Source organism: Mustela nigripes, chromosome 5 (genome assembly GCF_022355385.1).
Source record: "Mustela nigripes isolate SB6536 chromosome 5, MUSNIG.SB6536, whole genome shotgun sequence".
NCBI classification, from domain to species: domain Eukaryota; kingdom Metazoa; phylum Chordata; class Mammalia; order Carnivora; family Mustelidae; genus Mustela; species Mustela nigripes.
This window is the reverse complement of record NC_081561.1, coordinates 108021095-108043664: the sequence shown is the minus strand read 5'-3', so window position 1 is coordinate 108043664 and position 22570 is coordinate 108021095. Positions and strand designations below refer to the sequence as shown.

At 36.1% G+C, this 22570-nt stretch overlaps 1 protein-coding gene across 1 annotated transcript; it reads right to left on the bottom strand.

The window, feature by feature from the left end:
* Positions 1-208: 208 nt before the first annotated feature.
* Positions 209-19827, bottom strand: SPACA1 (sperm acrosome associated 1). The gene is made up of 7 exons (XM_059399241.1): positions 19399-19827; positions 14148-14204; positions 7150-7251; positions 6302-6408; positions 5504-5639; positions 1745-1865; positions 209-855 (listed from the first exon to the last, which is right to left on the bottom strand). Exons 1-7 carry the CDS (start codon positions 19736-19738, stop codon positions 699-701), a joined length of 1020 nt encoding a protein of 339 aa, XP_059255224.1. The 5' UTR covers positions 19739-19827; the 3' UTR covers positions 209-698.
* Positions 19828-22570: the final 2743 nt, after the last annotated feature.

The following is a 22570-nucleotide window of genomic DNA, read 5'->3' as shown; positions in this document are numbered from 1 at the left end:
CATAGTTATATTATCTAAAATAATGTCAAATGCTATGAGTGATGCTTGGCACATAGTAGCTTCTAATATAGCTATAATAGTAGCTATACTATACTATACTATATATATACTATACTATAGAATATATAATATTATAATATTATGTAGCTATAATAGTAGCTACTAATACAGCTACTATGTGTTGCTGGTGGTTGTTGCTGTTGCTGCTGCTGTTATTATTATTATTATTATTATTTCAGGTCTGACAAGTGAATCTTTGTATGTCTGTCATATGCCCTTTAGAAATTCTCAAGTATGATTTGCTTTAGTTGCTCAACCCAGCGATCCCACAAGGGAAAATGTCTAATATGCAACGCATCTTCTATATTACATTCTTCTTATTTGGACAAAACAGGCAAATCACCTTAGAAGTGATTGAACTGATCGCAAATATGTTTATAATATTATGTGTGTGTGTATATCCCTAGGTAAATGTTACCAAGTAATTATCTGAAGTGGCAAATGTTGAAAACAAATTTTTGATCACTTCATCACAAAGGTAACACTGACTAAAACAGCCCCTTCTCATATTTCATTACCTTCAGACTGTGGGAAATCACTTGCAATATTATTAAAGTATTTCACTATATATTTTATTTTTATAGTAATGAATCTGATATTCTCTACTCTCCTTTGGTTTCTTATATATCGTCCATATATCATTCATTCCATTCACTTAAAGCATCGTCTTCATTTCCAGGTATTTCTGTTGGTGATTGGTCAAGAGAAGTTGAATCTTTATATCTTGTTGAACTCAGCTCAGACTGTATCTCAGTTGTTGAGGCTTTTTCTCCCCAGAAAGACTTGACTGCCCCCCTGAAGAAAAAGCAGAAACAAAACAAAAGTCCATTAAGAACTGAAAACCAGGGGCACCTGGGTGGCTCAGTGGGTTAAGCCTCTGCCTTTAGCTCAAGTCATGATCTCAGTGTCCTGGGATGGAGCCTCACATCAGGCTCTCTGTTCATTGGGGAGCCTGCTTCCCCCTCTCTGTGTCAAATAAATAAATAAAAATCTTAAAAAAAAAAAAAGAACTGAAACCCAAACTAAGTAGATATATATAATTTTCTATATTTAGAAGTGCCTCCTTAGTCATAATTTATTTTTAGTTTGTTGTGTATCCACTATATTTATGATAGTAGATGAGCCCTCAGACTGTACTCATGTAAGTGTTAGAAATATTCTTTTAAAAAAATGAATTGGGGCGCCTGGGTGGCTCAGTTGGTTAAGTCTCTGCCTTCAGCTCAGGTCATGGTCCCAGGGTCCTGGGATTAAGCCCCACACTGGGCTCCTTGCTCAGCAGGGAGCCTGCTTCTCCCCTGCTTGCTTGTGCTTGCTCTGTGTCTCTCTCCCTTCCTCTCTCTGCGTTCAATAAATAAAATCTTTTAAAAAATTAGAGTAGGTTACATTAACCAAGTTTTAGAGTTATGAAAACTACAACTGAACAATACACATATTCATTCAAAACTTTTTTTTGCAATTACTATATAAAATTATAAACACTGCACATATTTCTCTCTCATGGTGGGAAGCAAGTCATGAGCTCAGGTAGCCTGATGTAGAATAGTTGCAGGAGGTATACGGGGTGTTGGACTGTTTCAAGATACATGTGGGAGGCCTCCTGGGATATGGTTATCATCAAACAAGCAGGGAGACAACAAGGAGGACATCAAGTAAGGGTGATGACTCAGTTCAACCCTTTACCTACCAGTTTATAATTATGAAGATAAGTATAAAGATCACAAATATACAGATAATAACTCCTATGGTCAGCACAAAAACTAGGACTGCATCAGTATCTGGCCGGCTTGTTCTTTTCATTTGCAATTCTAGAGAAAAAAACACACACCTGATGATTATTACCACTGGAAAAAAAAAGAGAGATATCTAAATGGAAACTTTATAGTTAAAAAAAACTGAAAAAATTTTAAACACAGAAGAATTAGTGGAAAGAAAGTTATTATTAGTAAACTTGCTCATCACCTTTGAAATGTCCTTTTTAAACATGAAGTCAAAAGAATTGAACAATGAACATCCTGTACTCCCACCACCTAGACACTACCATCAACATTTTATTATCCATTTACCCATCCTTCTACAAATTCATTGGCCCATCTTATTTTTCAATGCATTTCAACATAATTTGCTAATGTCTGCACACTTCCCATAAAAATCTTCAACAGGCATATCAAACAAGTTCAATACTTGCTTACATTTTTTTGAAGTAAAATTTATGATGAATTGCACAAAGATTTTAAGTGTACATTTACTTAGTTTTGGCAAATGCAAACACACATATGTAATTCAAACCCTATGAAGACACAGAATATTGCTATAACCCATCAACTTCCTTGAGCGCCTCCCAGTTAATTCCTGACACATCTTCCGGAGGGAACTACTCTACTGATTTTCTTTTCCACCACAGATTAGTTCCGCCTATTTTAGAACTTCTTAGGAATGGAAACATATACTATGTATTCCTTCTTGTGAGGCTTTTTTACTCAGTCTGTTTTAAAGATTCACTCATAATTTTGCATGTATCAATAGTTTTTCTTTTTTGTAGGTGAGTAGTATTCCAATTTGTTTATTCATTCTTCTACTGATGGACATCTAGGCCATTGCAGCTTTAAGCCATTATAAATAAACTTCTGGGTGGGGTTATGGACATTGGGGAGGGTATGTGCTTTGGTGAGTGCTGTGAAGTGTGTAAACATGGCGATTCACAGACCTGTACCCCTGGGGATAAAAATATATGTTTATAAAAAATAAAAAATTATAAATAAATAAATAAATAAATAAACTTCTATGAATATTTTTATGCAAGTTGTTTGCAAACACACATTTTTCACTTCTCTTAAATACCTAAGAGTGGTACTGCTGGGTCATAGGGTAGAGTTACACTTTAGTTTTCCAAGAAACTCAAAGATCTTTGTCCAAACTGATTGTACTGGTTATACATGTTTTGTGAATTTTTTTCTCTCAGGTTTTAGCTTGCATATTCATTTTTCTAATGATTTCTTTTAATGGACTAAAGTTTTTTATTTTGATGAAGCCTAATTTATCAATGTTCCCTTCTATGGTGACTGTTTTCTGAGTCATAACTAAGTAACCCTTGCCTATTCCAGTATCATGCAGATTTTCTCCTATGTTTCCATTTTAAAGATATATGGTTTTAGATTTTACATTTAGAACAATGACATATCTCTAATTTTTATATATGTTGTAAGATAGGGTTTGTAGTTTAATTTTACACAAATATCCACGCAACACTTTTAAATTATTCTTTCTCAAACTTTCTGCTCTTCCAGCAAATAAGTCTATTTAAGAGACACAGCCAGTCTATTGTATGTATTATAACAGTGCTACATTTTAAATTGGTGAAAAGCCAATTTGCATCAAATATTACTTACTTTACCAATTATATAGCTTTCTTGTGGTTCTTCTCGGTCCCCCAAATTATAGGATCCTAAAGAATTTGTATGGAGAAGGACCAGAGAGATCACCAGATGGAACTACTGAATTACACAGATAAGTGAACCAACGTTCAGGGCCATTTAATGATTTCCCAAGCTATGTTTTATATATTGTAATATTTTAATTTTGCTAAGTACCACTCTACCAGAAGCAGTTTCCTATATGGGCAATCTCAATTGCTTATTTGTCTGGATTTTCGTTCTACTCTTTAAACACCATGGAGTACAATTTTTCATTTTCCTTAGTAATTCCAGTGCTATAAACTCAATTAGTGATCTCACTAAATAGTTCCAAGTGTGACAGAGAAATCAAATCATATTTATATGCCAACATTGCTGGATTTTTCAAATCTTTTTTTTTTTTTATAATTTTAGATTCCAGAAGCAATGAGGTTTTTTTTTTGTTTGTTTATTTTTAAGCTAAAATGAAAGACACCTTTTAGGATTAAAACCTGAGAAGAAGAAATGCAAAATTCCATTCCATTTATTCACTACCTTATAATACTAGCCATGAGAGGATAAAGAGTGAGAGGTATAAAGATTTTACTTTATTTCAAGGGTAGTCTTCTTGCAAGGATCACTTTTATATCTAGACTACTTTTATACCTTAAAAAAAATGGGCTGCATTTCCTTTTGAAATTTTTAAATGAAAAATAGACTGAATTTCAATATTCTCACTTCTTAAGAAAACAAAGCTAAGGTTTACATTAGTTTTCTAGGGCCACAATAACAGAGTACCACAAACTGGGTGACTTAAAGACAACAGAAATTTTTTTGTCTCATAGTTCATGAGGCTAAAAGTCTGAATGCAAGATATTGGTAAGGCCACCCTCACTCCAAAGGCTCTGGCGGTCTTCCTTCCTTTCTTCTTCCTACTTCTGGTGGCCCCGGATGTTCCCTTATGGCTTATGGCAACATAACTCCAGTCTCTGCCTCTGTTTTCACATAGCTGTCTTCTCCGAGTGTGTCTTTGTGGCTTCATGAGACATTCTCTTCTCTCTCGTTCTGTATTTGTGTCCAAATTTCCCTCTTCTTATAAGGACACCAGTCATAGTGAATTAAAGACTCACCCTATTCTAGTATGTATGATCTTATCTTAACTGAACAAATCACATCTGCAATGATTCTATTTCCAAACACAGTCACATTCTGAGGCTCTAGGAGTTAGGACTTGAGAAGGGACACACAATTCAATTCATAACAATGCCTAATTATAAAGACAACTATTGTGGAAGTGAAAAATCTGATGTACAGAGGATGGATAGGAAATTTTCATTAACTAAACCATACTTACCCTAAAGATATTTCAATTGTGTACTTGTTTCAAGGCAGTACCATACTGTGTTGACATTTATAGACAAAATATCTGTTTGATGTCCAAACAGCCAAAAGGGTCTATCCCAGTGGTATTCCCAATTGTCATTTTTAAAAGAAACTAACTGATACCAAAGTGTTCTAGAAACATTTTTGTCATTTAACCAGATCATGTTCTGAGATGACAGAGCTAACCCACCAGCCTTGGACTGCTACAAGAGAGAAGTCGGGAGTTGGGGGAAATTGGAGGGGGAGATGAACCATGAGAGACTGTGGACTCTGAGAAACACGCTGAGGGTTTTGGAGGGAAGAGGGGTGGGGGGTTGGGTGAGCCTGGTTATATGTACTAAGGAGGGCACATATTGCATGGAGCACTGGGTGTGATGCATAAACAATGAATCTTGAAACACTGAAAAAATAAAATAAAGTAAAAAGAAATTAAGCACCACCTTGTAGAAAGTCTAAATGATATAAACCAGTGGTTTCCCAGAGGTTGTCTCCAAACCAGCAATACCTTGGAACTTATTAGAAATGTAAACTATTGTGTCACCTCGCCCTAGATCTACTGAATCAGAAACTCTGGGAGTGGGGCTATCAGTCTGGTTCAAGGAGCCCTCCAGATGATTTTGTTGCTTTTTAGAATTTGATATAAGCAAACCAAAACATTACTGGGCACTTACCACTTGTTGTATAGACTGTGAATTTCACAGATGCTATTATTTCATTATTATCCAAGGTAGAACACTCAAAAACCGAGGGATGAACTTCCCTGCGTACTTCCAGGATTGCTGAATCATTTGCAAGGATAATGGGTTGCTATTTAAAAAGGAAAAAAAAAAAAAGTGCCAACATTCTTCATGTAAACTTAAGATCAGGAAACAATTTATTTCCCATAAGGAAAGAGTAGTCATTATCTCTCAATCTAGGACAATAATTAATTATGCACATGGATTTTAGTCAGACAATCCAGACATCAATAATCCTACTACTTCTGCCTGTGTGACCCAGGACAAGATACACTCTGCTTCTCAGTTGCTTATCTGTAAAATGCATATAATGATAAGGATTACCTCATAGATTGTTATGTGGGTTAAAAGAAACTGTAGCGCTTGAGTTGTCTGATATTTAATAAGCCCTCCATTAATGTTAGCTATTATTATCATCATCCAATTCCTATACATACAAATAAAAACTTTGCTTCCAAAATAGAATACTTTATATAAAAGGGATGTTTTTAAATTCTGATAATAGCTGACCCAAGACATATATTCAGTTTCAGCCCCATTTATTAATGTAATTATTATTGCATTAAAATCCAATTCAATTAAAATCTCAATAATAATAATAAAGTTGTAAGATTTTAACTTCATTTATGCAAACTGCTTCTAAAGAGAGAGTTTTCTTATAGCCATCAAGCACTGGGAAAAAAAAATTATCACTCACTAGCAATCACCACGTTACATATGTTTATTACTTACTTGGTCTGGCCTTAGAAGTTTCCAAATATATTTGAAGCGATTTACAGGAGATGTATGAATACATGCTAGTCTAACACTTTCAAGACTTTCTGAAATTGGTCTTCCCCCTAAAAACAAGAAAAATTAAATACATATATACCATTAGGCATTATAAATTGTTTTATACAAAGGCTACGTTTAAAAGCCACTTTCAGTGTTAAAATCAACTATATGCTGGACATTCTCAAAATTATTATTGAGGGTTTGAATGTAGACAAGTAGAGAGGAGTGATGGATGAAAAGCAAAGTCACCAAAAGAAGCGGGTGGGAAATACAATAGCTGTGTGTTCCTTCCACAGAAAATATGGCAAGGGCAACCAGTTTAGTGATGTATTAGATTAAACTTTGGGATCTGCTAGTGGCTTTCAATTTACTGGTTAGGGACCACACCCCTGCCACACCCTGACTAGAGATAATGAAATCTCAAAAGTAGTATAATATGATAAAGAACAGCTTTCAAAGTTCCCAATTTAAAGTTTGCCAATCTACTCATAAAATACCATTACCAAAGTGTCAAAAGTGTTTCACCATAGGACAGCCTTGACCAGAGACCCTGAGTATAATAAGCTTCTAGTGTATTATGGAGACTATATGTTAAATTTTAGACATCACTGACAAATGTAAGGCAAAGGCAGAAAGGTACTCTGAGCTTTAACTGTCTAGAGAAGTGGAATTCTAAGTTTTATTATTATTTACTTTCAATATATCAATTTCTCAATTCCTTCCACCCATGGCAACCTGAGGTTAAGGCTATTTCCCCAGAGTAAAGTCTTCCCCCTCATCTCCCTCCAATACAGAGTCCAACTCACAGCCACAATCTACTGGTCCACGGCATTCTTCTACCCGTACAATACACTTGGATTCACCTCCAGGGCATCCATTTGTTAGTATGACTTCTCTAATACCAACACCTTTGGTGAAAGAAATCAGCAAATTGTTAAGAAAAATTCATTCCACTTCCTTTACTTTTCCATCTAGATCTTATTTTGAGACTCTTCTTCTAATTTCAGAAGTTAAATGCCTAAATTTAGAGTGATAATACTTAGAATATTTTTATGCCCCTCATTTTGAATTACTTCATAAAACAGCATTTCTCAAAGTGAGTTACATGAAACACTAGTTCCTCTAGTTGTCACCATAAGAAAAAGGATTCCAAAATTATACACATTGAAAATGATACATTAACTAAAATTAAATTGTCCTCTGTATTAAAGGATTTTGGGGGAATTTTAATATGCTAGTAAATTAATGAGCAGAATTTATCTTAGAATTGACAGCATGTGACAAATAGCAGCATTTCTCCTTTTTTAGAGGTGTATAAAATATGCTTCTTGTAGCTGATGAAAGTCTTAGATTTGATGAAATATAGTAAGATGCAGGGTCTCCCAAATTTGTCTGGCCAAGGAAGTTTTAGAAGTGGTCTTGGACCTTTGAAGGACATTCAAAAAATCACATTTTAAAACATAAATAAGGGGAGGCTGGGGGGCTCAATGAGTTAAGCCTCTGCCTTGGGCTCAGGTCATGATCTCAGGGTCCTGGGATCCAGCCCTGCATTGGGCTCTCTGCTCAGTGGGGAGCCTGTTGCCCCTCTCTCTATGCCTGCTGCTCTGCCTACTTGTGCGCTCGCTCTTTCTCTCTCTTAAATAAATAGTAAATTTCAAAAAGCTTTTAAAACATAAATATATGCTTTTTAATATTTAGGTTGCTAAGATCTCTGTATTAAATAAAGGAGGACAAACTATTAATGACCAAATTTCAATTTATAACAAGATAATCTCGAGTGCTATGGTGAGTGCTGTGGAGTGTATAGGCCTGAGGATTCACAGACCTGTACCCCTGGGGCAATAATACATTATATGTTAATTTTTAAAAAATCAATCATATGCTCCACCAGCTGAGCCAGCCAGGTGCCCCTAAATTGCAATAAATGTTGTCAAATAGCCTGAAATTATATTTTATTTGTTTGCATGTTCCAATAAAACCTTATTTATGGGGAAAAAACAAGATACTCTCTTGAGAATTACTACTCTTTTTTATAACAAGAAATCAAGTCTTTACTAACAGATCTCAGCTCTCCACTGGGTTTGCTTTTCACCACAGAATTAAGGAACATGATAAAATGTCCTATCTTGGCAAACATGTTCTATAGCAAGTGACCTGTGATAAGAGAATGTAGCCACAGGCTAAGGAACAATCCATCTTGATTTCCCTGTCTACCAGATTCCCTCTTTCAGCCCCTAAACATGTTAATCATAAACCCATTCTCCCATCCAAGTACTAACCAGGCCCGACCCTGCTTAGCTTCCGAGATCAGACGAGATCAGGGTGTTCAGGGTGGGATAGCTGTAGACATAAACCCATTCTCAAGGGCAAGGAAGAGTAGACGCCTAGAGATGACTTAAAACAGTGCTTCTCAAACTTTAGAGTGCATGCAATCACCTGTGAATCTTATTAACAGGCAAATTCTGATTCAGTAGGTCTGGAGTAGGTTCTGAGATTCTGCATTTCTAACAAGCTCCCAGATGATAATGATGCAGCTGGTCTGTGAACCAAACTTTGAGTAGCAAAGGAGAGGACTCTACATGAGATAAGGAGATCAAAGGTTGGAAGAGGAAAGATCTCTTTTCTTTTTAATTTTTCAGTTATAATTCCAGTATAGTTAACATACAGTGTCATATTAGCTTCAGGTGTACAATACAATGATTCGACATTACTCAGTGATCATCATAAGTGTACTCTTTGAGGAAAGATCTCTTTTGATTAAAAGAGATGCCTAAGAATGGCTGCAGTATAGCGTCACTTGAATTTATAAAAAGTACCTCTCTAGATGCACAGCCTTATTCTGAAATGCATAAATATTTTCCAAGCAAGTTTATTTATGAATTTATTTAGCCAAATGCAGTTCATTGCGATAATGTGTGTAGGTGTGAGATTTTCTGTAACTCCAAGTAACACTAAAAATCTGCCTGGGTATTCCAGAAAAAGAAAACTTTTTGACTGCTAAAATACTGTTTTGAGAGTTCAATAGAATTTTCAACTAAGTGCTTTTGTTCCTCTAGTTGTTTTAAACTGAAAATATTTTAAAATATTTTAGATGTAAAATATTGCCTTTTAAGGTATCTTTCTCCTTAGAATTTATCAGCATCTGACATATTATATGTTTTAATATTACTGTTTTAGGTTTTTTTATTGTGTTCAACCAACATACATCATTAGTTTTTGATGTAGTGCTCAATGATTCATTCGTTGTGTATAACACCAAGTGCTCATCACCACACATATCCTCCTTAATAACCATCACCTGGTTGCCCATCCTCCTTACCCCCACCTCCCTTCCGTAACCCTCAGCTTGTTTCCCAGAGTCAAGAGTCTCTCTTGGTTTGTCTCCCTCTCTGATTTCTTCCCATTTGGTTTCCCTCCCTTCCCCTGTGGTCCTCCGTGCTACTCCTTACATTTCACATATAAGTGAAACCATATGATAATTGCCTTTCTCTGCTTGACTTCTCTCATTAGCATAATACAGTCCAGTTCCTTCCATGTCAATGCATATGGTAAATATTCATCCTTTCTGATGGCTGAGTAATATTCCATTGTATATACAAACCACATCTTTATCCATTCATCTGTTGAAGGACATCTTGGCTCTTTCCACAGTTTGGCCATTGGGGACATTGCTGCTATGAACATTGGGGTGCATATGCCCTTTCTTTTCATTAATCTGTATCTTTGGAGTAAATATCCAGTAGAACAAGTGCTGGGTCGTAAGGTAGCTCTATACTTCTTGAGGAACCTCTATACTGTTTTCCAGAGTGGCTATACCAGCTTATGTTCTCACTGACAGTGTAGCAGGGTTCTCCTTTCTCCACATCCTTGTCCACATTTGTTGTTTCCTATCTTGTTAATTTTTGTCATTCTAACTGGTGGAAGGTGGTATCTCATCGTGGTTTTGATTTGTATTTTCCTGATGACTGGTGCTGTTGAACATTTTTTCAGGTGTCAGCCAGTCATATGTTCTCTTTGGAGAAGTGTCTATTCATGTCTTCTGCCCATTTCTTGACTGGATTATTTGTTTTGTGGGTGTTAAGTTTAAGAAGTTCTTTAAAGATCTTGGATACCAGCCCTTTATCTGAAGTGTCTTTTGCGAAACAAATATCTTCTTCCATTCCGTGGGTTGCCTCTTAGTTTTGTTGACTGTTTCCTTTGCTGTACAAGAGCCTATCATCTTGACGAAGTTCCAAAAGTTCATGTTTGCTTTTGTTTCCCTTGCCTTTGGGGGATGTCTTGAAAGAAGTCTCTATGGCCGATGTCAAAGAAGTTACTGCCTATGTTCTCCACTAGGATTCTGATGGATTCATGTCTCACATTTAGATCTTTCATTCATTTTGAGTTTATCTTTGTGTATGGTGTTAAGAGAATGGTCAGTTTCACTCCTCTGTATGTGACTTTCTAGTTTTCCCAGCACCACTTATTGAAGAAACAGTCTTTTTTTCCATTGGATATTCTTTCCTGCTTGTTGAAAATTAGTTGAGGGTCCATTTCTGCACTGTCTATTCTGTTCCATTGATCTTTGCGTCTGTTTTTGTGCCAAAACCATGCTGTCTTGATGATTAAAGTTTTGTAACAGAGCTTGAAGTCAGGCATTGTGATGCCCCCAGCTTCAGTTTTCTTTTTCAACAATCCCTGGCAATTCAGAGTCTTTCTGGCTCCATACAAATTTTAAGATTGTTCCACCTTCATGAAAAAATTTGACAGTATTTTGATGGGGATTGCACTGAATGTAGATTGCCCTGGACAGCATAGATATTTTAACAATGTTTACTCTTCCAATCCATGAACGTAGAATATTTTCCATCTCTTTGTGTCTCCCTCCATTTCTTTCATTAAGTGTTCTGTAGCTTCTATAGTATAGATCCTTTACCTCTTTGGTTAGGTTTACTCCTGGGTATCTCATGGGTTCTGGTGCTATTACAAATGGAATCAATTCCTTAATTTCTCTTTCTTCAGCTTAATTTTTGGTGTATAGAAATGCAACTGATTTCTGTGCATTGATTTTGTTATCTGCCACATTGCTGAATTACGATATGAGTTCTAGTAACGTTGGAGTGGAGTCTTTTGGGTTTTCCACATAAAGTATCATGTCATATTTGCCAATTTGAATGCCTTTTATTTCTTTTTGTTGTCTGATTGCTAGGACTTCTAGTACTATGTTAAACAATAATGGTGAGATTGGGCATCCCTACTGTGTTCCCGACCTTAAGGGAAAAAGCTTTCAGTTTTTCCCCATTGAGAATGGCATTTGCTGTGGACTTTTCATAGACAGCTGTTACGATATTGAGGCATGTTCCCTCTATCCCTATATTTTGAAGAGTTTTAATCAGGAAAGAATAATGTATTTCATCAAAAGCTTTTTCTGCATCAACTGAGAGGATCAGATGGTTCTTGTTTTTTTCTTTTATTAATGTGCTCTATCATGTTGATTAATTTCTGAATGTTGAACCATACTTGCATCCCAGGAATATATCCCACCTGGTTGTGGTGAATAATTCTTTTTGGAAGGAACTCAAACACTTGGAAGTTAAAGAACATCTGCTAAGGAATAAGTGGGTCAACCAGGAAATTAAAGAAGAACTTAAACAATTTATTGAAACTAATTAGAATGAAAACACGATGATCCAAAACCTATGGGACACTGCAAAGGTGGTCCTAAGAGGAAAATTCATAGCCATCCAAACATCTCTCAAAAAATTAGAAAAATTCCAAATGCACAAGCTAATCTTACATGTAAAGGACCTGGGGAAAGAATAGAAAATAAGGCCTAAACCAAGAATGAGAAGAGAAATAATAAAGATGAGACAGAAATCAATGAAATATAAACCAAAAAACAGTAGAACAGGTCAATGAAACTAGAACCTGGTTCTTTGAAAGAATTAATAAGATTGATAAACCTCTGGCCAGACTTATCCAAAAGAAAAGGGAAAGGACCCAAATTAATAAAATCATGAATGAAAGGGGAGAGATCATGACTAACACAAAGGAAATAGAAACAATTAGAAATTATTACCAGCAACTATATGATAACAAATTAATCAATCTAGAAGAAATGGACGCATTCCTGGAAACTTATAAATTACCAAGACTGAAACAGGAAGAAATAGACAATCTGAACAGACCAATAACCAGCAAGGAAATTGAAGTAGTAATCAAAAACCTCCCAAAAAACCAGAGTTCAGGGCCAGATGACTTCCTGGGGAATTCTACCTAACATTTAAAGAAGAAATAACACCTATTCTACTGAAGCTGTTTCAAAAAAATAGAAGTAGAAGGAAAACTTTCAAATTCATTTTATGAGGCCAGTTTTAATATTATTTTTTGTCTTTGCCCCTATATACACTCCTTGAAGGCAAGGAGTTTCCTCTGCTTTATTCTAGCTCCCAAAACAATACATGACACATAGTAGGCAAAATTCAAAACATCATTTGATGAATGAATAAATATATAATTTCTGAAATACATCTTTAAATAATAGAGTAATACAACAAAAATTACTAGAACTCCCATAAAAATAATTCTGTGAAATTTCTCAAGGCAGCAAAGTAAATTACAAATGAATATTCACAAGTTTATTACATGTATTCTTCTAATTTGTGACTGACCCACTAAGGTTAAAGTAAAAAATGGGTTTAAAATTATCTCAAGGGACAGAAAGAATAATGATTGTCAGGGACTGAGGGGAGGGGAGAACAGAGTTAGTGTTTAATGGGTATGGAGGTTTTACTTCAGGATAATGAAAACGTTCTGGAGATGGTTGGAGGTAATGATTACACAACAATGTGAACATGTTTAATGGCACTGAGTTGACTATTTAAAAATGTTAAAGTACTAAATTTTGTTAGATTTATTTTGCCACACTAAAAATATGTTAACTCAAATATAAATAATTCAGGTATATTTCTTTAAAAAAAATCATTCTGCTCTAGGTCTGCATGGATTTTTCTGTCTTCTTACCATTTGGTTTCTGTCTTTCCCTAACTTCACTATCCTTTTTCCAAGGCAGTTCTATTTAGAATAAACTTAGTATCATTGTGAATTATCTATTGTCTTCTCAGTAGTTCTCAAAGTGGTTGTCAAAAGATAGTCTTCTGACCAGCAGCATCAGCTTTATTTGTGAACTTGTTTAGAAATACAAATTCTTGGGTCCTCCAAAGGCCTAGTGAGTTAGTAACTCTGGGGTAGGTCCAGCAGTCTGTGTTTTAACAAGCCCTGTAGGCACTTAGGGTGAACACTTAAGTTTGAGAAACACTGGTCTATTATAGTATGTGTAGCCTTAATCCCACCCCCATGTAAGAGACTTTATGTCCAGTTTCCATTCATGTCATAGTTTTTTAATATTGTCTTCCCCCCCCCAAAGCTAATACCTCTTTTCTCCAAGACATAACATATGAATTGGAGAAATGTAGATTTTAGAAGAGACTATTACAAATAGGCAAGTTTTTTGATTTGCCACACAGTGTGTGGGAAGACATCTGTGAGATGCATCAGAAGATCCTTCAGCTTCTGAACATCTGTGAGATAAAGTTTTTCTTGGTGAAGGCAGTATATGCCCCCTCCCCACAAAAAAATAGGGGCTGGCTTAAAATAAGACAGGTTGTGAACTGAAAATATCTTACCTTTCAAGTTTTGTGTGTAAATTATAGTTTGAGAGGTAAATGCAAGTACACAATTATAAACAAAAATTGCCTGTTTTTACCTTCTTCCCCCCCCCGCACCAAATATAATATTGTTGATTTATCTGCTCTTTGCTACTTACCACATGTAACGGTGCACATCCCAAATTCTACTTCTTTGACTACTGTCGTATTTGAAACTAAACATAAAGTGCAAAGATACATTATTTAATCATATGAAAACTTCTCAAAGGGAAAAACTCTTACTTGAGGATAAGGGATACAAGCACTTATCATATGGGAAGCAGATAGTTTTTAGTTTTATTTAATCAGAAAAGCAATGTCATTCCTACTGTATTTTCTATTATTGCTTAAATTAAAAGAAGCTTAAACCTTTGAAATGATGAGTTAAATTAGGAAATACTTTGAAAAGCTCTATATTTAAACTTTTATAAAATTAAAAATAATATTTTCATCAGCTCAATACATGGTGAGCTAAAGCTCTTTAGATCAAAAAAACAAAACAAAAAGCCTGACAATCAATTGTGAGGCCCAATTTTTTCTATTCTCTATTTTTTCAGAAAGATTTGAGTGCAACATTTCCATCCAAAAATAAGTCCTTATACCAAATATCCATTAAAATTATGTTCTACTTAGATTAAGATGATAAACTATTCCCAAGAATTTATTTCAACACTTTATTTAGCAGGATAACTTAGGAATATAAATGCATTTGAGTAGATAAGTACTGTTGATTTTTAAATCACAAGTTTCTCTCTTTCTAATTGTTCTGAAGTTTGGCATTATTTCCACCAGCTATAGGATATAACCAATTCTTCATAGCAGATTAGGACTAATGTCTCAAAATAAAGAAATATTACATGAGGTGTTAAAATTTTTTTAAGCATTGTATCCTAAATTAACAATATTACATGGGAAAGTGCAATGGAATTAAAGTCCAAATTGCTGTTTCTACAACTAATCAACTAAATTTGAGCAAATTACATAAACTCTGTCAGGCCTGATTAGCTATTCTGCAAAAATTTGGAAAGGAGAACCTATCTTATTTGATGATTCTCTAATAAGAATATTTGTAAGAATTAAATGAGACAACATAGGTGAAAACATTCTGTAACTTATTTAGTGCTATAAACATGCTTAAGATATCATAACTTCACACTCAGTGCACATCACATTTTCCTATTCTGATTTCTGTAAGACAATACCTTCATAAACACTGCTATTCTATACTTACAAGCACCAAATACAGTTCCCTGAATGCATAGTATGCTCTTGATCCATGTATGTTAAATAAATCAATATTGACATTGGGAAATTATTCAGACTATCAAGATCAATTATGAAATGATGTTTTTGCTTGAGACGCCTGGATACTTTCTGTTGGCACATTATGAGATGTAAATTAAAAGTTTAATCTTGAACATAGAAAACCACAGGTAGGAGGATGAGTTAATACCTTTAGACTGTTAGAACCTCTTTTCAAAAGTCACTAAAAAACAATCAATCAGCCCTATGTTCACTACCTATGCTACTTTGAGAAAGTTACTTAAGTTCTCCTAACTTCAAAAAAAAATTGGATTTAATAAGATGATCTCTGAAGTCCGTTTTGGTTTTGAGTGCCCATTAGGTCATTCAATGTCTTCCATTTTTTTATGGGAATCCTATCATGGTGGGTCAGAGAAATCATGTATCCAGACTTTAGTGTTGTATTTGTCAAAATTTTCTGTTATATACCAGAGTAAAAAGGAAAAATATGGTCTGAATGTCAATAAATTTTTATGTGTAACTCATTAAACAGTAATATCCACTGATGCTAACTGGTTAGTGTTAATGTGTAAGGAATGCTGTGTCACAGGATTCTGTCCTATTTAATATTTTTATTAATGACCTGGAAAATACTGGTATCATACTGACTGAGTCCAGAGATTCTGAAAAACTAGGAAAGATATAAAATATGTTCAGAGATAAATCTGGCTCTAAAAGTGCCACAGTGGAATACTTCATGAGTCTAACAAAATGAAACCTTAAGGAAGTAAGTCTTGTACATAAAGCTGAAAAGTAACTGTCCCCAAAATATGATAGGCAGTCTTAATTTGATAGAATAGGTGAAAATGAGTGGAGATTTCAATAGTAAGTTCAATAGGCATCAAGACTATGAAGAGGCCACCCTAAAAATCTACTTGGTTTTTAGACTTTACTGATAAAAGCCTGGCAGCCATAATGATGGAGATAATGATCCTACACTTTTTTTGTTCTGATCAGATCTTGGAATGTTTTTTCAATTCTGGACAGCACATTTTAACTGTTGGTACATACCATCAGGGTTCAATATTAATTTTTGAATCCTTTTTTTAAGAGTTAATACATAAGGTTGATCTTTCATAACTTTTATTCTTCCTTAGAGGTGCTCCAAAGAAAATACAGTTATATTTATATAGGATAAAATGTAAAGAATGAAACTCATTCTATTTTGCAATTATTATGTAGATCTATTGTTGGCCCCTTTTATAAATGTAAGGATATAGGTATAGGAGAACTATAAATCTAAGGGCATAGGTATAGGTATACCCATCAATTTATAAAAGTTATAGAGTATACAAAAAGTATAAAAGGTGTAAAAGATATGGGGAAGTATAAGAGGAAGGAGTATAAATCTAACACAATATTTTAGTAATTTTTCCCACATTTTTAAACATTTTGTTATTTCATCATCCATAGTGATGGATTTTATTATTTCTTATTGATTATTCCCAACTATGTGTTTTTTAAAGGATATAATAAATAATATGGAATAATATTAGAATATTAAATATTAGTTATAAAATGGAAGAAAGTTTGGAATTGCCTAGAAGGATGATGAAATTGTAAAATAAATCATAGCTGTTAGATCATCCTTTGTTTTCTTATTTCTTTGCCCCTAGTATTGCATTGTCTTTCAGGAAGATAGAAAAGAACTCTGGAGACACCTTTCTGGAAGTCTTTTTCAGCTTGCATTGAACACAGTTGAAGTTTTTGAATTTTTCTTTCTTTCTTTGTTTTCTTTTTCTTTTTTTTTTTTGGTTCATTAAAGGTAAAAAGAAAATTGACAGAGAAAAAACTTCACAGTTGTTGGATTAATCAGAAGATGAACAGAGAGCAGCACCTTACATGCTGATGATGCTGAAACTGATTGCATAAGCAAAATGAGTGAGAGATGATGGCAACTTAGATGAATATCCTAGATGAATTTTCTCTAACTCAAGAATCAATGAATTAATATTTCACTTCTAAGTATGAAAAGGATATATGGTATTCTCATCTAGTTAGTCTTTCAATAGGAAAAACTTGATCCTGAAATGTTTTGTGAAAAGAAGCTGGACTATACTGTTTTGTCCATAACCATAAAAGGTTATGGACAACACTCTTTCCTCTTTAAAGCTGTTTATCCACCAAAATTTACTTGATAACAGGTTTGTAAATGAACAGATCATGATGGCAGGTATGTAAACAAAGGTGACTAAAAGAAAATAGATGATGTAGAAATGAATAAAATTCATTGGACCAATAATTCTAATTATGTTTTTAAGCCTAAAATGAAAACATTTTGTAATCATGGAGTAAACCACATGGTAGTCTCCTGATCAACAAAATACATAGCTTCACAGTTTTCAAAAGTATTGTGTGTTGGTGATGCACAAAGTAATAAACTATAATCTATTAGAGATGTACTTGAAGTCTGGAATCAATATTTATAAGATGGATACATTCCAGATTCATGCATAACAGTCAGTGAGCATTTAGTTGCTTTCAAAATATCTTTCCCATTGGGGATATATACATCTTCAAAACCAGGAAATATGGAATAAAAATTTGGAGTTTTCCATATTTACATTCTCACTAAAATTTCAAATTTGTTTTCATTAACCCTTTATTCTTACTTTTGTAAATTACTTGTAAAATGCCTTAAAAGTAAAAAAAAATGTCCATTTGATAGCAAATAGTGATGAATGTTTTTGCTGGTCGATTGAGAGTTAAAAGGGGCTTTGTCAAAATTTAATAATGGCTCTGGAAATTTTCCAATCTTACACACCTCCGACTGTTTACAGTTCTGAATTCTCACTCTCCCCAGAAAATGCAACTGCGCATAAAATTGTACATAGAAAATTCCAAAGTTCACAGATCAGGAAACTGAGACGAGGGAATAAGTAACTTGCCTACATTTTAATTTGTATCCAAGACAACATAACTTCATTGCCTGGGTTTAACTTAAACTCTATTTAGCATTTTACAGGTAGAACAGCTCAATACTAAAACTAATTCAACCACTTTTAAAACTAGAGTGAAGCAACAGCTATTAAATTTTAGAACATGTTTGTTGTCTAGTCTCTTTCACATTTCCAAAGTCAAGGACCTCTCCAAGCTCCTTGTAATGTAGTGAAGGCAATGCAAACCTCCACCCCACCATTAACCTCAGATGGCTAATTTCTTTCCATAGCTGAAAATCACGGTCATCAGGAAATAAAAGAAAAGCAGATAAATACAAGAACTATTCTATATGTATAGAAAACAGGAGATTGCCAGGAATATTAAAAGAATCTTGGCTGGGTTATTTACAGGGAAATGGTACAATTTCTACTGATTTCAAAGGCTGCAAACCAGCAGCTGGACTTCTACCTACCAGGATGTGAGTTACTAACCAATAAAACATGTATAATAGCTCATCAAGTTTTAGTGCTTAATGAGCCAGCAGAATAAGGCAAGTTTATGGACCAAGCACAGTCTCATTCTCCAGATACCCAACCAAACCACAGTTGCTTGGAAGTTGAGCGTACAAATCTTACACCACCACACTACAGAGGTGCTCAAGTGTAGACCTGCATGAAGCTGACATGGGGCTTCTGGGCAGTTCTGCAGCATTTTGGTCTAAGATGTGTCACAGTAAGGGGAATTCTTAATTCTTTTGAGCTCCAAGCTAAAGAGCAAACGTGGAAAGGAGTAAGACCTCAAGCAATTTGGAACAGGAAAAAAAAAATCTACAGTGGGAAAGAAAAACACGTAACTGCAAGGAGTCAAAATAATTCCCATGGGTGAGAGGTTACTCCCGACTCGTACCCCTTTAAAAAAGGGGGGGCATCTTTTTCCTTCTCCAGAGCAATATTTAACAGCAATTCTGTAACAACTTTTATGTACATGCTTATTTGTTTTTCTTGCTGTGGCCTTGGAGAATTAGCACATTCTGTTCAAGGCCATTAGGCATATGAAAAAGTATAAATTCGAGGCTGTCTGCAAGAGAGTTCTACGGATATTAACAGGGATAATAATTCTCATTGTCCTCGGACGGAGGGCAGGGCTTTGCCCTCAACTGGCCCCTGTCAAGGAGCCTCCCGCCCTCACCATCCTCCTCAGCCACAGACTGGGCTTCGCTCTCAGCCTCGCTCTCGCTCTCGGCCTCCTCCTCCGCCTCATTCTCGCCCTCGCCCTCGCCCTCGCGGGCCAAGCCGGGATCCTGGGCGGCGGCGGTGGCGTTCGTCCCACAGGCGGACTGGAGGCCCGCCAGGAGCAGCCAGCCGACCGTCAGTAGCAGCCCGCTGGAGCAGCCCGCGCCCCCGGGGCTCATGGTTCTCGGCCCCGACGGCCGACCAAGGCGCAGTCGCAGCCGCCGGCTCCTGACAAGAGGTGCGTCGAAGAGAGGAGCCGCCAGACTCCGAGCCCCCGAGCCGCGCCCGGCAACCATTGAGGCGTCACGGCTCGTCACCGGCGAGCAGAAGGCTACCTGCGGTCCAAGCGCCGTTGGAACGCGCGCGGGGTCGCCCGTCGCACCTCGCTCGGCACTTCCGACGGCGCCTGGGCCGCGCCGCTTGCTTTCCGGCGTCGCAGGTGCGCGAGCGGCGGCAGCAGCCGCGCGCACGGTCTCCGTTACTAAGCAACGCGCTAGCCACAGCCGCGGGCGTTTCTCGCTCCCGCTTCTCTCCTATGAGAGACCTTCGTCCTTGCTACGTGTACTTCTCCGCAAACCATATCCCTAGACCCTGAAGCATTCTTCGTGTGACTTGGTTTCAAATTCCTCGCACGGAGTGTCCAACTCGTCATGTATCAAGAAGGATTTGTCATAGCCTTATTAAGTACGGTGCCCCAAACTAGATCCGTATCTGCAGGAGAGGATATAGGAAGCGCTTTCTTTCTCGGATTTGAATCTTTTGTTAATAATACACCAGAGGGTGTGTTTCTGTTTTAAGATTTGGTGCGGTTTCATCAATTCCATGTGGGGCTTCTTCATGCTAGATTGGGGGATGGGGAGAGACTGGAAGAGGGGAGCCTGCGACGATTGTCAAGCCTTTTCTACTCCATTCCGTATTTGGATAGCTGATGTTTGGGGAACCAAATCTAGAATGTAACCTTTGTCCCTGTTAATTTCTGTCTTCTTGCTTTTGTGCCTGTTTTTTAAGGCTCGCTGATGTTTTTTTGACCTCTTATTATGCTGTCTGATATTAGATATTCCACCCAAGTTTGATTTGGGAAATACGTTTCTTTCAGGTCACTAACGCAAATGTTAAAAAGGGTAACACGCCAAGAATAAAGTGCTAAGAGGCCACTCTCTGACAATAATCCATTAACCCACACATTGATTTAACCCAAGAATCAATTGTTTTACCAAAAAGAAATCCTGTCTTTTGCTAAGGTTGAATCAGACTAGAAGCAAGAATACCTTGGCATTGCCACTTGAATCAGAAAATCTTAGAGGTAAGTACAATTTCCCCCTACCCTCTTAATGGTATTCAGTATCTATATGTCCAATTATATTATAGAAAGAAATGAAATTCCATTAATTTCCTTCCATTGATGGTGTTAATTTCAATAAGTCGGCTTTAATTAATTCAGGATTCTTTAGGAATAGAAACACAGACTTTTTGAGTCAGAAGTTTAGAAATCCTATAATACTCCAAGCCCCTAATTTTTAAGTAAGGAGATTAAGAACTGGCTGTCCAGTAAATGGCTCAGGTAAGATCATCCAGCAAATTATTATAATTTTTTAAAGATTTTATTCATTTGACAGAGACAGAGATCACAAGTAGGCAGAGCAGCAGGCAGAGAGAGACGGGGAAGCAGGCTCCCTGCTGAGCAGAGAGCCCCATGCAGGGCTTGATCCCAGGACCCTGAGATCATGACCTGAGCTGAAGGCAGAGGCTTAACCCACTGAGCCACCCACGTGCCCCCAGCAAATTATTTTTAAAGCAGAGTCTCACAATCATATCTCCTGAATGCTCATTCAGTGCTTAGTGACTCACAGAATATAAAGTTAACAATGAAGAACCATTCAGTGGGGTAATTGAGAGTTAAAAGAGTTCAAGGACTAAAAAAGATTAGGGCTGAATTTTTTTTTTATCTTGTTATTCCAAATTTGAGTAGATCTAACAGCTACAATGTGGTGGTAAGAGAATATTGATGAATAGATGACGAATAGAATATTGATGAATATTCAGTAGATTTATATATGAAATTTGAGACAGAGCTCATTTGGCTATACTTCTATATGATATTATCCCATACTTTGGGGTTTAACGTCAATTCCTATGGGACATGAGCTGAAGAATAACCTACTGCAAAGTGAACTTGAGGCATAAACTCTGTCGTTTGGAACATATGCATATCCAGCAAAGGAAGACTAAGAGATAAGCAAGTAACTGGGAAAGGTGTTAGGAGGGTCTTTAGAGCCACTTATTTATAAGAAAAGTAGATTACTTGAAACAAAAGCAGAAATTTTTATTTGCATTTTTCTTACAAAGTCTTCTAGCTGAGATAAGTAAAAGACAAGAACTGCTAAAACTGATCAGTATTAAAGTCTGAGTTGGTACTGGGAGGGAGTCTCTGGTAATATTCTATATTAACTAAAAATACCATAAAATACTGTAGTGCCTGAGAAGATTAGGAGGGAAAATAAAGTGGGGAATCTAGGAATGATCTTGAGATAAAAAGATCTTTGTGTCATGGTCAAATTAATAAGAGAAAATTTTTCCTTTTTAAATGCTGAGAAAAATATTGTTTTCAAATATAAACTTTGAAAGAAGATCTCTGGTGGGCTGCTGGGTGGTACAGTTGGTTAAGTGTCAGGCTCTTGATTTGGTCTCAGGTTATGATCTCGGGGTCCGGATTGAGCCCCACGTCTGGCTCCATGCTGGGAACAGAGCCTGCTTAAGATTCTTTCTCTCTTCTTTTCCCTCTGCCCCTCCCCTCTGCGCACTCTCTCTCTCAAAAAGAAGAAGAAGAAGAAGAGCAACAACAACAACAACCACAACTGTAGTATTTCAAGGCAACATTGTTGAGTGCTTCAAAAATCAATTTAGGACTCATTTTTCTGAAAATATTCTTTTTGGGTAAAGAAAGTCCCATAAACTCCCATTTAACTCAAGGAAAAATTAATGACCAAATAAACAGCTTCAAAGATAACCTAAATGAAAATTAAAGGTCTCAAAAAGGAGCTAAAAGACTTTACTCTGAAATAAAGCATGTTAAAATATTATCTCTAATAGCAACAATACAAATCACTCATAAAATACTGTGAATATTG